This window comes from Oncorhynchus tshawytscha, linkage group LG07, assembly GCF_018296145.1.
Source record: "Oncorhynchus tshawytscha isolate Ot180627B linkage group LG07, Otsh_v2.0, whole genome shotgun sequence".
Lineage (NCBI taxonomy): Eukaryota > Metazoa > Chordata > Actinopteri > Salmoniformes > Salmonidae > Oncorhynchus > Oncorhynchus tshawytscha.
The window spans coordinates 44,819,367-44,836,262 of NC_056435.1; the positions used below are offsets into that span (position 1 = coordinate 44,819,367).

Genomic DNA, 16,896 nt, shown 5'->3' on the forward strand with positions numbered 1-16,896 from the left:
TGGAAATTGCTCCCAATGAGGAACCAGACTTGTGGATGTCTACAATGTTTTTTCTGAGGTCTTGGCTGATTTTTTTGATTTTCCCATGATGTCAAGCAAAGAGGCACTGAGTTTGAAGGTAGGCCTTGAAATACATCCACTGGTACACCTAGAAATACATCCACAGGTACACCTCCAATTGACTCAAATTATGTCAATTAGCCTATCAGAAGTTTTTAAAGCCATGACATCATTTTCTGTAATTTTCCAAGCTGTTTAAAGGTTACAGTCAACTGAGTGTATGTAAACTTCTGACCCACTGGAATTGTGATACAATGAATTATAAGTTAAATAATCTGTCTGTAAACAATTGTTGGAAAAATTACTTGTGTCATGCACAAAGCAGATGTCCTAACCGACTTGCCAAAACTATAGTTTGCTAACAAGAAATTTGTGGAACGGTTTAAATGAGTTTTAATGACTCCTACCGAAGTGTATGTAAACTTCCGACTTCAACTGTATATGGTCTTGTGTTTTAGGTTATTGTCCTGCTGAAAGGTGAATTTGTCTCCCAGTGTCTGTTGGATAGCAGACTAATCCATTTTTTCCTCTAGGGTTTTGCCTGTGCTTAGCTTAATTCCATTTATTTGTATGCCTAAAAATACATCCTAGTCCTTGCCAATGACAAACATACCCATAACATGATGCAGCCACCACTATGCTTGAAAATATGAAGAGTGGTACTCAGTGATGTGTTGTGTTGGATTTGACCCAAGCATAATGCTTTGTATTCAGAACAGTAAATTTCTTTGCCAATATTTTTGCAGTTTTACCTCCGTGCCTTATTGCAGACAGGGTGCATGTTTTGGAGTCTTTTTATTTTTTCTGTACAGGCTTTCTTCGTTTCACACTGTCATTTAGGTTAGTATTGTGGAGTAACTACAATGTTGTTGATCCATCCTCAGTTTTCTCCTATCGCAGCCATTAAACTCTGTAACTGTTTTAAACTCTGTCACCATTGGCCCATGGTGAAATCCCTGAGCAGTTTCCTTCCTCTCCGGCAACTGAGTTAGGAAGCACGCCTGTTCGTTTGTAGTGACTGGGTGTATTGATACACCATCCAAAGTGTAATAACTTCAACATGCTCAAAGGGATATTCAATGTCTGCTCTTTTTTTTTTGCCCATCTACCAATATGTGCCCTTCTTTGTGAGGCACTGGAAAACCTCCCTGGTTGAATATGTTTAAAATTCACTGCTCAACTGAGGGACCTTACAGATAATTGTATGTGTGGGGTACAGAGATGAGGTAGTCTTTCAAATATGATGTTAAACACTTAATTGCACACAGTGTGAGTCAATGCAACTTATTATGTGACTTGATAAGCAAATGTGTACTCCTGAACTTATTGAGGCTTGCCATAACAAAGGGGTTGAATACTTAATGGCTCGGGACATTTCAGCATAGAATTTTACGTATATATATTTTTTTTATTCAAACATAATTCTACTCTGTTATTATGTGGTATTGTATATAGGCCAGTGACACATCTAAATTTAATCCATTTTCATTTTAGGTTGTAACACAACCATAAAAATATATGACATTCAGCAGACTTAGTCATGCATACATTTTACGAACCCACAACCCTGGCGGTGCAGAGCACCATGCTCTACCAACTGAGCCTTACAGAACCACAACCCTGGCGGTGCAAAGCACCATGCTCTACCAACTGAGCCTTACAGAGCCACAACCCTGGCGGTGCAAAGCACCATGCTCTACCAACTGAGCCTTACAGAACCACAAAGTCAAGGAGTGGTGTTAATACTTTCTGAAGGCACTGTATGTGTTTGTTTACCATTTGTTTGTGTACGATCAGATACATAGTGGAGGGGAATTGAAAAGCACAAGATAATTGTATGGAGTCATGATGGAATTATTTTTCATCCATCCATGACTGAGCTATTCAGGGTATAATGAACACCCAAGGTAAAGTATGTCAACAAAATACATCTGGATTCCTGTTTAGGTACTAGTTCACCCCTCATTGTGAAACAGTAAAAATATGAATAATGTGAATAACAAACAGCACCTGATGTGGGGAGACACATTTGCACTATCACAGCTAGGTTTTTACATTGGTCTACAGGGCTATGTTATCAATTTGACTGACTTCTTCTTGAATATAAATAGCAGCTCAGACGTTTGGGTCTGGTTTCCAACACAGATTAAGCCTAGTCTAAAAAGCATGTTCAAAGAAGATTCTCCATTGAAAGTTGTTCTTAGTCCAAGATTAGTCTTAATCTCTGTGAAATCGGCCATTGGATTGTGATTCATTGCATTTTAAATGCATCCTATTAGATTCTCAAGGGGTTAGGCTGTTCTTAAACTTTTGTCTTTATGATGACTATGATGATTGTCACTTTAGTTGTGTGTAGTATAGTAAGTCACTCGTTCTGTGGCCATGGGGTGTACGACAGCATTATAAGATGGTCCTAACAATTATTGACATCTCGGTTCATACAAATATTTTTATAGATTGTTGAGGACCTGTCTGTCATTTTAGCTCTTGTATATTGCAGCTTGATCAAAGTATGAACTTGTGTTTTTACAGGTATTTCTAAAGATTAAATATAAACTATGCTCGAGAAGCTTTCTGTAGATGGCTTTGAGTAGGCTAAAACATGTCTTTATTGTTTTGATTTATGTCATGTTTTTGAGGATAATATGATACACTAATGCTATATCTAAAAATTAACTGTACTGAAGGCAAAGCTGAACAGGTAAGGTTCTATGTAAAATGACATTTTTGTTAGTTCTGCATATGGTTTAGGTTGGTTTTGTTGAAAAACAAAATGTTGTGCCATGTTTGAGACATTCTGTTATTTATGTATCTGTTTTCACATTCCACATCAGCTTGGTTTTTCATTCAGGGCTGTCATTCTTGTTCACTATACACTATATCGATTACACTTGATTTTACACAACCTGTTGCTCATGTTGAATATAAGTGTTGGCCGTTGATGTAAACTAAAGGGATTTCTCGTGAAACAATCAAAAATGTAAATGGTTATTATTGGTTTGTGGATGTTTCCAATGTGAATATGTTTACAGAATGATCATTATTAAAAGTTATTGCTTTTGAAACTCATAAAATTATAAACTGATTTTCTTATATTTCCTGTATTGTGTCATTTGTTTAATCCCAATCTTCACTGAATGATCTCATTCATATTTAGTAAAGCTAGGGTCCACCTTTGAAAACCATTACCTAGCAGCCCTGAGAATGATAGCATGAGTATATTGTATTGGCTTTCAAATGTCTAGAGGGAGATGTAAGGTGGAAACAGCCTTCTGTAGCTCCAGCTGCTCTCTTCATGATTCACAATGTTAATTAAAGATCCTACTAGGTTTTATATGGGACTTCTGTCAGCCCCCCCCCCATTTTTCTGAAGAGGTTTAGATGAACGACATAATGACAGAACAAAGGAAGGAAGGGGAGGGAATGAGACATACCTCTGTTGCCATGTAAGTTGTTTCTCTGCCCATGTTATTTGTTTGTCCATTGAATGATTGTGATATGGACATATGCATGGTAAAGTGTTGCTCTGTTTGACTGTAGGGTCTCTTCTATCCATTGATGAGTGTAAGGGTTAGATTGGTTCCTTAGATTGTTATTGTTGAGGATTGAAAGAAGTCTTGATCTCATTTCAATTTTGGCCTAGTGACAGGAGAAAAGGAGGAGGGCCATGACAGAATGTTGTCATAGTGGAGGAGGAGTTGAGTTGTAGACTTTGATTTGTGATCTTTTATTCGTCCTTGAGGAGTTGCTTTAAAAGAAGGCAAGATCGTTCCAACTGTAGAGCAGATCACGTCATTCACTCCCTAATGATACACCACCCTGAGAACAAACAGACCCAGAGAACGTGAGAGAGAAGAAAGAAGGGAGGAGTCCACTGACCCACTGAGTCATCTACTGGGCCTGCAGACAGAGTTACAGCTCACTGGAGAGTTACAGTGTGTGTGTTGGCCTGCACTGCAGAGAGGGAGAAAGAGAGCGCCGCAGTCATTCTGACCACAACAGTCTTTATCCAGGAGGATCATCCACTACTTCAGTCAGTCACCATGTCTCAGGTAAGACTACAGTGCTGGACTAGGGAGGGACATGTAGAGTTATGACATGATCTCACTGAAACTTGCCTAGAAAGTTCCTGCTTAGTAAACCTACTGGAGAACTCTACATGGGAACTTTTCTTCAGCATTCCAATTCTTCCCTCTCTTCTTCTCCAGCCTGAAGAGGGGGAGGAGGGACAGCTGAAGCGTCCTGAGGTGAGCGAGGAGGATCTGATCGGAGCGAAGGATAAGCTGAGCTTCAAAGGAAAGCTGAAGGGCAAGACCATAGAAGTGATGGATGAGTGCGGTGAGCAGTGCCGCTTTTATTGGCATGACAATGGGGTTAGGGCAACGTTTCCCAAACTTGGTGCAATTTTGGTTTTATTGCCCTAACACAACTGACTAAAATGATCAAAGAATGAAGATTATCTGATTATTTTCATCAGTTGTGTAGTGCTAGGGCAAAAACCAAAATGTGCCCCCTTTGGAATCCTGAGGATGGAGTTTGGGAAACCCTGGTTTGGGGTAAGTCTACGGGGCAGGAGTATATATTTAAAAACCTCTGAAATCTGTTTGTCGTTTTTGTGGTGGATTTAAAGCGGCAATCAACAGTTGACACTATAACAAAATATACTCCCCACCCGTTTCTGTAGAAGGTTGAGGGATGGGGCTGAAATGTAACAAATCTCAATTCATATATAGAGCTATGGATGCAAGGACTGGCTAATACATATCGAAATTATAGATTGAATCCTGTTGAGGCTATATAGTGTTTGTTTGCATTTATTTGTTTACAAACATTTTAATAAAACAACTTATTATGGTTTATTATGGGATATGACAGTTGAATTAAGCTTCAGACATTTCTAAGTTATATTCTTCAATAATCAATGGGTACATATTAAGTCTAAGAATGGAGGTAGCAACTGCTGATTGCTCCTTTAAGATTTGGAAATAAGTTTACATACAAGTATACATGTAGAGAACCTGGGCTGTGTTTAAACAGGCAGCCCAATTCTGATATTTTTTCCATTAACTGTTCTTTTGACCAATCACAGATCTTTTCACATCAGATCTAATCTGTCAAAAGATCAGAATTGAGCTGCCTTTCTAAACAAAGCCAGTGTTATTGAACAAGAGAGGGAGTTAGTGATTAGAGAAGGGCGTTCCTTACTGTGATGAAGTTTCCACTCCATATACAGCGCAGTTGAGGATGTTCAAGACTGTCAAACACACTGCCCATCTCCCTGCTGCATGAACTATGGATGTTTATACATATCTACTGTATGACATAGCTCTTCGACTGTAGCGACCTGACTTCAGAGTGATGGATGGATCTGTGTTGTGTTCACAGAGCGTGCGGGTAAAGTCGCCCCTTCTGTGTTCAGTGGAGTGCGTTCAGGGAGAGAGACCGCCATCAACAAGCCCCAGGCTCGACAAATCAAGAAGTAGCAGAGGCAGTAAAGCCACTTCTTATACTCCAGCCTAGCCTATATTTAAAACCACACTTGTGTGACTGAATGGGCCTTCTGGTCAAGTACTTCTTAACTTTTTAATAAAAAGCTTGAACCCTCATTCTGTCAGGAGTCTTGATTGTTAAGAAAGGAGTTTAAGTGGGCATTAACTGGATGTCAGTTGAGTAGGCTGTATTGGTTGTGTGTGAATATATTTGAGTTGGGCCGCCCGAGTGGCGCAGCAGTGCTAGAGGCGTCACTTCAGATCTGGGTTCGATCCCGGGCTGTCGCAACCGGGAGACCCATGAGGCGACACACAATTGGCCCAGCGTTGTCCGGGTTAGGGGAGGGTTTGGCTGGCTAGGATGTCCTTGTCCCATCACGCTCTTGAGTTCTTGTGGCGGCCGGGCGCACACACGCTGACGTCGGTTTCAGAGGACGCATGGCTCTCGACCTTCGCCGAGTCCGTATGGGAGTTGCAGTGATGGGACAAGGCTAACTACCAATTGGATATCACTAAAAAGGGGTAAAAAAAAATAATGATTCCCCAAAATACATATTGGTGCTGTTCAGCTATACACTTTCGGTGTTCATTGAGAAGTGGATGTTTTCATTATGCTAAGGAGCATCTCTTTGCCATTCCCAGTCCTGTACTGTATCAGTTAACTCTAGCTAGTGTTTCTGATACGTCTGAAAGCAAAAATGACATATTAAGTTTTCAGTTTTATTGAAAAAATCTAATTTTATTAACACGCATAGAACCTTTATAACAATGTATTTATCTGAACGTAACAAACTACTACAGTGGATGATGCACAGATGGGGCAGCTTGATGGGGGCTCAGAACAAAAGGATGAGAGGAAGGCTGGAATGAGAGAAACAAGAGAGCAGGATGAACATTACATGAAGGAGAACGAGGAGAGAAAGAGACTGTCAGGGTTTACAGACATTTGATGCCTTGTGGTAGAAAGTGAGGATGAAGGGAGGTAGAGAATGGTGGAGGAAGTGGACGATAGTTCTTTATTTCATGTACTTGTGCTGCTGGTCCTGGAGGATCTTAGCGGAGGACTTGGCATCGTAGAAGAGTTCGTTGATCTCCTCCACCTGCTCCCTCTCTACTCCCTCCTTCCCCTGGACTCTGCCTAACAGACTGGCTGGGGTCAGCAGCTGAGCCGCATACCTGATAGAGGAGGAGAGGGGTGGGTGAGTCAATACGCACGCGCACGCACACACACACACACACACAGAGTATGGGTCTCTCCAACCTTTTCTAGCATGAGAGCTACTTTAGAATTATGAAATATGTCAAGAGCTACTTAATTTTTTCCCCTAGCATTCAAATAGGCACTCTTTGTATTTTCTCTGTTATTTTTCCTGGTTTGGGGATTTTTGGTGGGATTTTCACTCAAAATCACAACTATTCATAGAGAAACAAGAAATTGGATGTTTGGAGTTCATCTCAATGCTTAAATCACATAGGAATACAATTTTTGCGTGCTGAAAAAAAAAGAACAAATTCAGATTAGAGTATTAATACCCCTTTAATTGTGCATTTTGCAAGAGAGGATTTTGCTGGTCTAGGGATGTGTTTGCTGTTACATATGCCATTTAAAAAATATATATATATTTCACCTTTATTTAACCAGGTAGGCTAGTTGAGAACAAGTTCTCATTTGCAACTGCGACCTGGCCAAGATAAAGCATAGCAGTGTGAATAGACAACACAGAGTTACACATGGAGTAAACAATTAACAAGTCAATAACACAGTAGAAAAAAAGGGGAGTCTATATACATTGTGTGCAAAAGGCAGGAGGAGGTAGGTGAATAATTACAATTTTGCAGATTAACACTGGAGTGATAAATGATCAGATGGTCATGTACAGGTAGAGATATTGGTGTGCAAAAGAGCAGAAAAGTAAATAAATAAAAACAGTATGGGGATGAGGTAGGTAAAAATGGGTGGGCTATTTACCGATAGACTATGTACAGCTCCAGCGATCGGTTAGCTGCTCGGATAGCAGATGTTTGAAGTTGGTGAGGGAGATGAAAGTCTCCAACTTCAGCGATTTTTGCAATTCGTTCCAGTCACAGGCAGCAGAGAACTGGAACGAAAGGCGGCCAAATGAGGTGCTGGCTTTAGGGATGATCAGTGAGATGCACCTGCTGGAGCGCGTGCTACGGATGGGTGTTGCCATCGTGACCAGTGAACTGAGATAATGCGGAGCTTTACCTAGCATGGACTTGCAGATGACCTGGAGCCAGTGGGTCTGGCGATGAATATGTAGCGGGGGCCAGCCGACTAGAGCATACAAGTCGCAGTGGTGGGTGGTATAAGGTGCTTTAGTGACAAAATGGATGGCACTGTGATAAACTGCATCCAGTTTGCTGAGTAGAGTGTTGGAAGCAATTTTGTAGATGACATCGCCGAAGTCGAGGATCGGTAGGGTAGTCAGTTTTACTAGGGTAAGTTTGGCGGCGTGAGTGAAGGAGGCTTTGTTGCGGAATAGAAAGCTGACTCTTGATTTGATTTTCGAATGGAGATGTTTGATATGAGTCTGGAAGGAGAGTTTACAGTCTAGCCAGACACCTAGGTACTTATAGATGTCCACATATTCAAGGTCGGAACGGATGCAGGCAGCGAACGGTTGAAAAGCATGCATTTGGTTTTACTAGCGTTTAAGAGCAGTTGGAGGCCACGGAAGGATTGTTGTATGGCATTGAAGCTCGTTTGGAGGTTAGATAGCACAGTGTCCAAGGACGGGCCGGAAGTATATAGAATGGTGTCGTCTGCGTAGAGGTGGATCCGGGAATCGCCCGCAGCAAGAGCAACATCATTGATATATACAGAGAAAAGAGTGTGGCACCCCCATAGAGACTGCCAGAGGACCGGACAGCATGCCCTCCAATTTGTCACACTGAACTCTGTCTGCAAAGTAATTGGTGAACCAGGCAAGGCAGTCATCCGAAAAACCGAGGCTACGGAGTCTGCCGATAAGAATATGGTGATGACAGAGTCGAAAGCCTTGGCAAGGTCGATGAAGACGGCTGCACAGTACTGTCTTTTATCGATAGCGGTTATGATATCGTTTAGTACCTTGAGCGTGGCTGAGGTGCACCCGTGACCGGCTCGGAAACCAGATTGCACTGCGGAGAAGGTACGGTGGGATTCGAGATGGTCAGTGACCTGTTTGTTGACTTGGCTTTCGAAGACCTTAGATAGGCAGGGCAGGATGGATATAGGTCTGTAACAGTTTGGGTCCAGGGTGTCTCCCCCTTTGAAGAGGGGGATGACTGCGGCAGCTTTCCAATCCTTGGGGATCTCAGACGATATGAAAGAGAGGTTGAACAGGCTGGTAATAGGGGTTGCGACAATGGCGGCGGATAGTTTCAGAAATAGAGGGTCCAGATTGTCAAGCCCAGCTGATTTGTACGGGTCCAGGTTTTGCAGCTCTTTCAGAACATCTGCTATCTGGATTTGGGTAAAGGAGAACCTGGAGAGGCTTGGGCGAGTAGCTGCGGGGGGGGCGGAGCTGTTGGCCGAGGTTGGAGTAGCCAGGCGGAAGGCATGGCCAGCCGTTGAGAAATGCTTGTTGAAGTTTTCGATAATCATGGGTTTATCGGTGGTGACCGTGTTACCTAGCCTCAGTGCAGTGGGCAGCTGGGAGGAGGTGGACAGCTTCCATCTCAAGGCCGTCATACTGTTAAATAGTCACCACTAGCCGGCTAACACCCGGTTACTCAACCCTGCACTTTAGAGGCTGCTGTCCTATGTACATATTAAAGTGTCCAGTGTTCCACGTCTAAAGTTTACATACTGTTTTAGCCATTTCATATGTACAGTGCATTCAGAAAGTATTCAGACCCCTTGACTTATTCCAAATGTATTTTCGTTACAACCTTATTCTAAAATGTATTAAATCGCTTCCCCCCCTCAATCTACACACAATACCCCACAATGACTAAGCAAAAACAGGTTTGTAGTAACTTTTGCAAATTTATTTAAAAAAAATAAACAGATATAACATTTACATAAGTATTCAAACCCTTTACTCAGTACTTTGTTGAAGCACCTTCGGCAGCGATTACAGCCTTGAGTATGACGGTACAAGCTTGGCACACCTGTATTTGGGGAGTTTCTCCCATTTTTCTCTGCAGATCCTCTCAAGCTCTGTCAGGTTGGATGGGGAGCGTCGCTGCACAGCTATTTTCAGGTCTCTCTAGAGATGTTAGATCGGGTTCATATCCGAGCTCTGGCTGGGCCTCTCAAGGACATTCAGATACTTGTCACAAAGCCACTCCTGCATTGTTTTGGCTGTCTGCTTAGGGTCGTTGTCGTGTTGGAAGGCGAACCTTTGCCCCAGTCTGAGGTCCTGAGTGCTCAAGGATCTCTCTGTACTTGGCTCCATTCATCTTTCCATCGATCTTGACTAGTCTCCCAGTCCCTGCCGCTGAAAAACATCCCCACAGCATGATGCTGCCACCACCATGCTTCACCGTAGGGATGGTGCCAGGTTTCCTCCAGATGTGACCATTGGCATTCCGGCCAAAGAGTTTCATCAGACCAGAGAATCTGGTTTCTCATGGTCAGAGTCTTTAGGTGCCTTTTGGTAAACTCCAAGCGGGCGGTCATGTGCCTTTTACTGACAGGTGTGTGCCTTTCCAAATAATGTCCAATCAATTGAATTTACCACAGGTGAACTCCAATCAAGTTGTAAAAACATCTCAAGAATGATCAATGGAAACAGGATGCACCCCTGAGCTCAATTTCGAGTTTCATAGCAAACGGTCTGAATACTTATGTAAATAGGGTATCTGTTTTAAAAATGTTATATATTTGCAAACATGTCTAAAATCTGTTTTTGCTTTGTAATTATGGGGTATTGTGTGTAGACTGATGCGGGAAAAAATTATTTTACACATTTTAGAATAAGGCTGTAACGTAACAAAATATGGAAAAAAGTCAAGGGGTCTGAATACTTTCTGAATGCCGAATACTGTATTCTAGTCAAGTCCACCCTATTCAACTATTGCTGTACATATACTATTCTATGTATTCTTCAGATATAAACAGGATGGATAGAATATATAGTACACATTCCATCACATATTTATACGCCGGACTCTGACATTGCTCGTTCTAACATTTCTTAATTCCATTATTTTACATTTTAGATTTGTTTTCAAGATACTGTATGTAACTTTAAAAATAATCATCTCCATACAGGGATGATTTCTGTATTTTCAGAGTTACCTATTTTGAAAGCTTGATTGCTGACAAGCAAAACAGTTTGTGACTATGCCAACAATAGACTAATGAAACATCAAAATATGTTTTTTGGGTGGAGTTTTCCTTTTACAAGTAGATTTTGCTCATAACTCGTGTAGTAGCCCATCCTTCTCCCGACCAACTGCCTGTGACATGTCTGATTATCAATCAATGCGATTTTGTTTCAATTAATCTCCATCTGTACATTTGGATAATTGATCTCTGGCTGGGCAAGTTTTGGGATGGAATTTTCTTTTAAGCTACATAACATGCTAGCAAAATGTTTTGATCAGCTAATATGTGAGCAAACTATATATAATAAAGATAATCATTAGGACTCATCTCAACATAGCTAACATTTTCCCAGCCTAATTGTTACCAAATATCCAAACTGATTCAATGAAAACATTGAGTGATTTATCAAGAGCTGGGCTGCGAGCTACTCCTAGCTGGGCTGCGAGCTACTCCTAGCTGTTGGAGACCACTGCACTAGAGACAGTGGAGTGAGCACACATGCACAGAGTAACCGACTGGTGAGTGTTACCGGAGTGTGGTCTTGGTTCCGATGTCTCCCAGGTGACTGAGGGCCTCCTCACTGATGTTGATCCCCTCAGTCTGAGCACGAATCTTAATGATCTACAGAGAACACACACACGCTGTCAGCATCACGCTACAGTGACCACATACTTCATATATTAACATACACACTTCATATGTAGGAATGCCATCTCAGACATAACACACACACCTGCTTCATCTCCTGCGGTGTGTAGAGCATGGTGCGGATGATCATGACTCTGTCCAGCAGGTCCAGGGGAATGCCATGAGGAGAGCTGATGTCCTCTGTCCCCCTGATAACCAACCAACCACACAACAGAAAGGTTAGTAAACAGGGTAATAGGTTGCTGTAACCCTAACATGTTTGGGAGCATAATTAGAGTGTGCAACTTTATAAGTTCCAAAACAAACTGTCAGAGTAACTCACATTCATGCACATTAGCACCCACCCACCCACCCACCTGATGAGGCAGTTGCCCCTGTTGGAGGCGAATACTACGATGGGTGCGATGGTGCTCTCCAGAGCTCGGTGCAGGTAGGTGAAACATTCGATATCCAGCATGTGCACCTCGTCCACAAACAGCACCCCAGGGACCAGCTCAGCCACACCCTGGTCAATGTAGCGGTTTACCACCTTGTTGATCTCAGCTCGCAGCTTGTCTAATGTACAGCATGAAGAGCCAATGAAGAGCCAGGGATCAAGCAAGGGAGCCAATCAAAAGGCAAGGACAGAGCAGAAAGGGTGGGGTTCTTTTGAATGATGCTTATTGGAGGGGGGTTGAATGTACAAGCTGCTATTACTACAAGGATAGAACTAGGGTTGTGAGTTTAAAAAAGTTAGGTTACGTGCTTCAGGTCTTACCTGTGATCTCAGTCTTCTTGGGCTTCATCAGCTGTCCCATCATAGACAGGATATCTTGACCTCCCTGAGAGGACAGGAACCTCACTTTAACAACCAAAGATCAAGTGTGTCTTTGTTTGTGCATAATTATTTTTCAATCAACAGTTATTTTCTAAGTGTATATTTGCAGTGCAGTCTCATATTCACTTGAATCAGGGTCTAGGGAGACTGTGTGTGTGTGTGTGTGTGTGTGTGTGTGTGTGTGTGTGTGTGTGTGTGTGTGTGTGTGTGTGTTTGTGTACCTGTGGTCTAGCATTGGCAATATCCAGGTCGTGTAGCGTGACGTCTTGGATAATCTCTTTCTTCTTGTGGACGTCCCCCTTAGGCAGCGGCACGTACTCCTCAGCCTCCAGGTCAAACTCTGTGGCAAATGTGTCACACCGACCTTGTCTCTGTGCACACCCCACACACATGGAAGGAATGGTTCAACACAGAACACAGGCATCAAATATTAACCCAATCCCATTCAGAGGTGGTCAGGTGGCTGAAACTAGGCCAATCCCATTCAGAGGTGGTCAGGTGGCTGAAACTAGGCCAATCCCATTCAGAGGTGGTCAGGTGGCTGAAACTAGGCCAATCCCATTCAGAGGTGGTCAGGTGACTGAAACTAGGCCAATCCCATTGAGGCGGTCAGGTGACTGAAACTAGGCCAATCCCATCAGAGGCGGTCAGGTGACTGAAACTGGGCCAATCTCATCAGAGGTGGTCAGGTGGCTGAAACTAGGCCAATCTCATCAGAGGTGGTCAGGTGGCTGAAACTAGGCCAATCCCATCAAAGGTGGTCAGGTGGCTGAAACTAGGCCAATCACTTCATAGGGGAACAAAAAGAAGGGATGGGAGGAGTGAGAGCAGGTGTATGATTGGACTCCATGCCATCTCAAGGAAGGCATGAAAGAGGGGGGGATGAAAGAGTCAGGGAGGGTCCTCTGGGGCCTGTCAACAGCAACAAATGTAAGGCCCCCAGCCACCTGTCCCCCCCGTCCCACCTACACCCTCGGCCCACCTGCACCGATTAAAGAAGCCGTCAACACAAGCGTCAAACTATGCCATGAGGCTGTCCACCAGAACAGAGGAAGCGGAGGAGAGATGGAGAGATATGGAGAATAAAACCCAGGGGCGATGAAGAGCTGGAGAATGCCTACAGTAGAGAGATGAAACAGAGCCGGCATGAAGGACTGGCCCAGGAGGATAGCGCACTGTTCTTTTAGTGCTGTTTCGTTTGGGGGGGTATTCTTAGTTTGTGTACTTGTTTGTTAGTTTATCTACTTACTCCGTTTACAATTACTCTGGACTTAAACGTTTAAGCCATTGCAAATGTGTAATTTGTGTATGGGAGCCTTTCCAAAGCGAGTGTTTGTATAGAAGTGCACTGTAATAAGTGGAAGTGTACTGATACCTTGACGGCGCCACTGTTTGCTTCAATGTAGATGACGTCTCCCGCTTCCACACGCTCCTTCTGCAGGCTCTCATAAATACTGGGGTCCAGCTACAAAAACAACACAGAGACAGACAGTGAGACACATGGGCAACTTCTACATGGACTGGTCTAGCCTCTGACTCGTGCCTGACCTTGAGCTGCTTGGTGCCCTTGCCGGTCTTCAGTCCAATGATGACGTGGCTGATGGTCTTCCCATAACCACCCATGGGGTTCTCTGTCTCACAGGGGGTCAGCTCTGTGACCTCCCCCTCATACACCTCCTTGGTCTCCTTAATACGCAACCCTGGAGGAGGGAGGACAGGATCACACACAATGAATGAAGACTCTGTAAAGCCTTACCCTCTTGAATCAATAAAAAATGCCACATCCTTTGGTCTACCTGGTGGATCATTTGATGGAGATTGTGAAACTGTGTGTACAGTGCATGGTCCTCTCTCTTTGTAATGTGATCACACTGTAGCCCTTGTTCCTCCTGCATACAGCCTCCCAGTGTGTGAGTGGCAGGGGGGGGGCACACTTCTGAGGGAGAGACCATCTGTCAGAGTGCTCTTATCAGGGGGGTGTCGACAGGCTCAGAATGTATCCTGCCATTTTCCTCCATCGTTAAACTTGTGTGTTCTGTGGGGTGAGGGTGCTGACCACCACTCCGCTCTCAACCCACGCTCCATTTCCTTCTCTGTGACAGGTAATGTCAACACTCCAACAAACCCCTTCCCCCAATCCCTCTCCAAGGCCATCCTCCCCAGTGTCAGCCACACTGATACCCTCCCCGAGTCCTGCTTCTGTCCAGCAGGAGGAGAACACCTGGCTCTGGAGTCTATTCTGATGGTGGTGCAGCAGGGGAATGGAGGGTGCAGCTTTATCTGGTCTCCAATTGAGATAAATCAGATCAAGACCAAACTGTGCAATGTAGTAGGGAGTTATAATTTCCAACAGGTCAATATTCTACATATACTGAACAAAAATATAAGCAATATATAAAGTGTTGGTCCCATGTGTCATGAGCTGAAATTAAAGATCCCAGAAATGTTCCATATGCATGAAAAGCTTATTTTTCTCAAATTGTGTGCACAAATTTGTTTACATCCCTGTTAGTAAGCATTTATCCTTTGCCAAAATAATCCATCCACCTGACAAGCTGAATAAACAGCCTGGTCATTACACAGGTGCACCTTGTGTTGGGGCCAATAAAGAAGCCACACTAAAATGTGCAGTTTTGTCACACAACACAATGCCACAGACATCTCAAGTTGAGGGAGAGTGCAGGAATGTCCACCAGAGCTGTTGCCAGAGAATTTAATGTTTATTTCTCTATCATAAACCACCTCCAACGCCGTTTTAGAGAATTTGGCAGTACGTCGAACCGGACTACGTGTAACCACGCCAGCCCAGGACCTCCACATCCGGCTTCTTCATCTGCGAGATTTCATCCAGACAGCTGATGAACCTGAAGAGTATTTCTGTTTGTAATAAAGCCCTTTGTGGGGAAAAAAATCATTCTGATTGGCTGGGCCTGGTTCCCCAGTGGGTGGGCCTGCCCAGTCATGTGAAATCCATAGATTAGGGCCTAATTAATTTATTCCAATTCTCTTCCTTATATGAACTGTAACTGGGTAAAATCTTGAAATTGTTGTATGTTGAGTTTATATTTTGTTCAGTATAGTTTCACACATTAAAACGTGGTAATTAACTACAATCACCATAATCCATTGCACGTCTACTTGTCCGGTCTTACGCCTGCTACGTAAAAGAGAGAAGAATGCATAATCGAGAGGGATAGAGAGCAGTTGCTTTGAGGTAAAATACATGACCTAAGTGATTGATAGTTGGTATTCAGCAGTCATAAAGTATGCCTTATTTACTTTGAAGAACTACTAAAATAGCGCATATTGAACATTTCTACCGCTTCTTAGACTTGCTTTCAATGAGAAAGATAGGACTATAACTCACATTTCTATGTGAATTTAGTCAGGTCGCCCAAAAAGTTACATACTGCAGCTTTAAAGTCCCCCAAAAAATGTGAAACTTAAATCAAAAACTGGGATAATTTTTTACATAATCGAACTGAAACTACCTCAAAAAGCACAACTCGCTCAGCACTAGCGTGCGTGATCCATTCCCAGTGGCCCTGTGTTTGTGAGTGGCCCCTCACCTATGGCCCTCCTGAAGTTCTCCATTAGCACCTCTGTTTTCTTGATCTCAGAAGAGTAGACCTCACTGCCCACCATGGGGCAGAAGGGCACCTTGTTGCCGAGCTCCTGTGCCATAGCCAAAGCCAAGGCGGTCTGCAGGGGGGGAATGAGATGGTGCAAAGTAGGGTTGGTCAAAGTCTCTCAAGTTGTATTCTTTCTATTACTGTGGAGGCCAGAAGACACAGTAAGCATATCAGACATTTCACAATTACGACTTTGGGGCATCATTGAAGTACTGCAGTAACATCTTGTCTACCTTTCCTGTACCGGGAGGTCCAGCAAGTAAAACTGCCCTTCCCGACATCTTCTTTGAGCGGATCAGTTCCACAATGATTCCACAAGCCTGTTGACAGAAAACAAAGGTAAAGAACATCCATAAAAATATGTATATGTTTAATTGAAAAAGAGGAATAGAAAAATAAATAATACATCTAAGAAAAATGCAATACAAACCTGATTTCTGAAATACAGTGGCTAGCTAAATAACTAAACGTAACCTACTTTTGATATAACGTTAACTAGTTAGCTTGGCATCTCGTTTGCTAATACCTCTCTTGCGGTCTCCTGTCCAACAAGACCTGACGCATTTTGCTTTGCGTTCCCGGCATCGTCTAGCCCGAGTCCTTTCACATGACTGTGAGACGCGATGCGCTGGGTTTTCGTGGTGCTTTTGACTTCCTCGATCTTCATGGCTGTGTATTTTATGAACGTCTTATAATAAAGTAACAAATGCAAACAAAAATACTCCCTTCCTGATCGTTATTTATTCACATTTAGAATTGGCGCGGTAAAACAAAACAAACAGATGCGATCTGTTTCAGTGAGGTATTATAAGAACTGTTTCCATGTGGGTTACCAAGGAAGTTGAAGGAAATAACACAAAAGTTCATTTTTTAGCTCTAAGAGGTACACTATTGGACAATTATGCTCTTCTGTTATAAAGCGATTGGATAGAAGCACTGTCAATCTCACTCATACAAAAACCACCACGCCTC

General features: G+C 43.1%; 2 protein-coding genes across 3 annotated transcripts; one reads left to right on the top strand and one right to left on the bottom strand.

Annotated features, from left to right (window-relative positions):
* Positions 1–3,812: 3,812 nt before the first annotated feature.
* On the top strand, positions 3,813–5,666 carry mustn1a (musculoskeletal, embryonic nuclear protein 1a). The gene is made up of 3 exons (XM_024427338.2): positions 3,813–4,112; positions 4,269–4,398; positions 5,446–5,666. The coding sequence occupies exons 1-3, from the start codon at positions 4,104–4,106 to the stop codon at positions 5,541–5,543; spliced, it is 237 nt and encodes a 78-aa protein (XP_024283106.1). The 5' UTR covers positions 3,813–4,103; the 3' UTR covers positions 5,544–5,666.
* Positions 5,667–6,255: 589 nt separating this feature from the next.
* LOC112254623 (ruvB-like 1) lies at positions 6,256–16,774 on the bottom strand. 2 transcript variants are annotated; one of them, XM_042324479.1, is made up of 12 exons: positions 16,451–16,774; positions 16,158–16,244; positions 15,862–15,994; positions 13,841–13,992; positions 13,668–13,757; positions 12,514–12,663; positions 12,233–12,296; positions 11,832–12,030; positions 11,561–11,663; positions 11,357–11,448; positions 6,579–6,725; positions 6,256–6,410 (listed from the first exon to the last, which is right to left on the bottom strand). In XM_042324479.1, the coding sequence occupies exons 1-12, from the start codon at positions 16,589–16,591 to the stop codon at positions 6,386–6,388; spliced, it is 1,383 nt and encodes a 460-aa protein (XP_042180413.1). In that variant the 5' UTR covers positions 16,592–16,774; the 3' UTR covers positions 6,256–6,385. The 2 variants fall into 2 exon arrangements, with proteins under 2 accessions (XP_042180413.1, XP_042180414.1); XM_042324480.1 differs by lacking the exon at positions 16,451–16,774 and having other exon boundaries at positions 15,862–16,064; positions 16,158–16,234.
* Positions 16,775–16,896: the final 122 nt, after the last annotated feature.

Coding starts and splice junctions, on each gene's coding strand:
- mustn1a (XM_024427338.2), top strand. Junction 4,399..5,445: donor AGAAGTGATGGATGAGTGCG/GTGAGCAGTGCC, acceptor TTGTGTTCACAG/AGCGTGCGGGTAAAGTCGCC.
- LOC112254623 (XM_042324479.1), bottom strand. CDS start 16,591: ATGAAGATCGAGGAAGTCAAAAGCACCACGAAAACCCAGCGCATCGCG. Junction 16,245..16,450: donor GACAGGAGACCGCAAGAGAG/GTATTAGCAAAC, acceptor TTCTGTCAACAG/GCTTGTGGAATCATTGTGGA. Junction 11,664..11,831: donor AGGGGCAACTGCCTCATCAG/GTGGGTGGGTGG, acceptor GTTGGTTATCAG/GGGGACAGAGGACATCAGCT.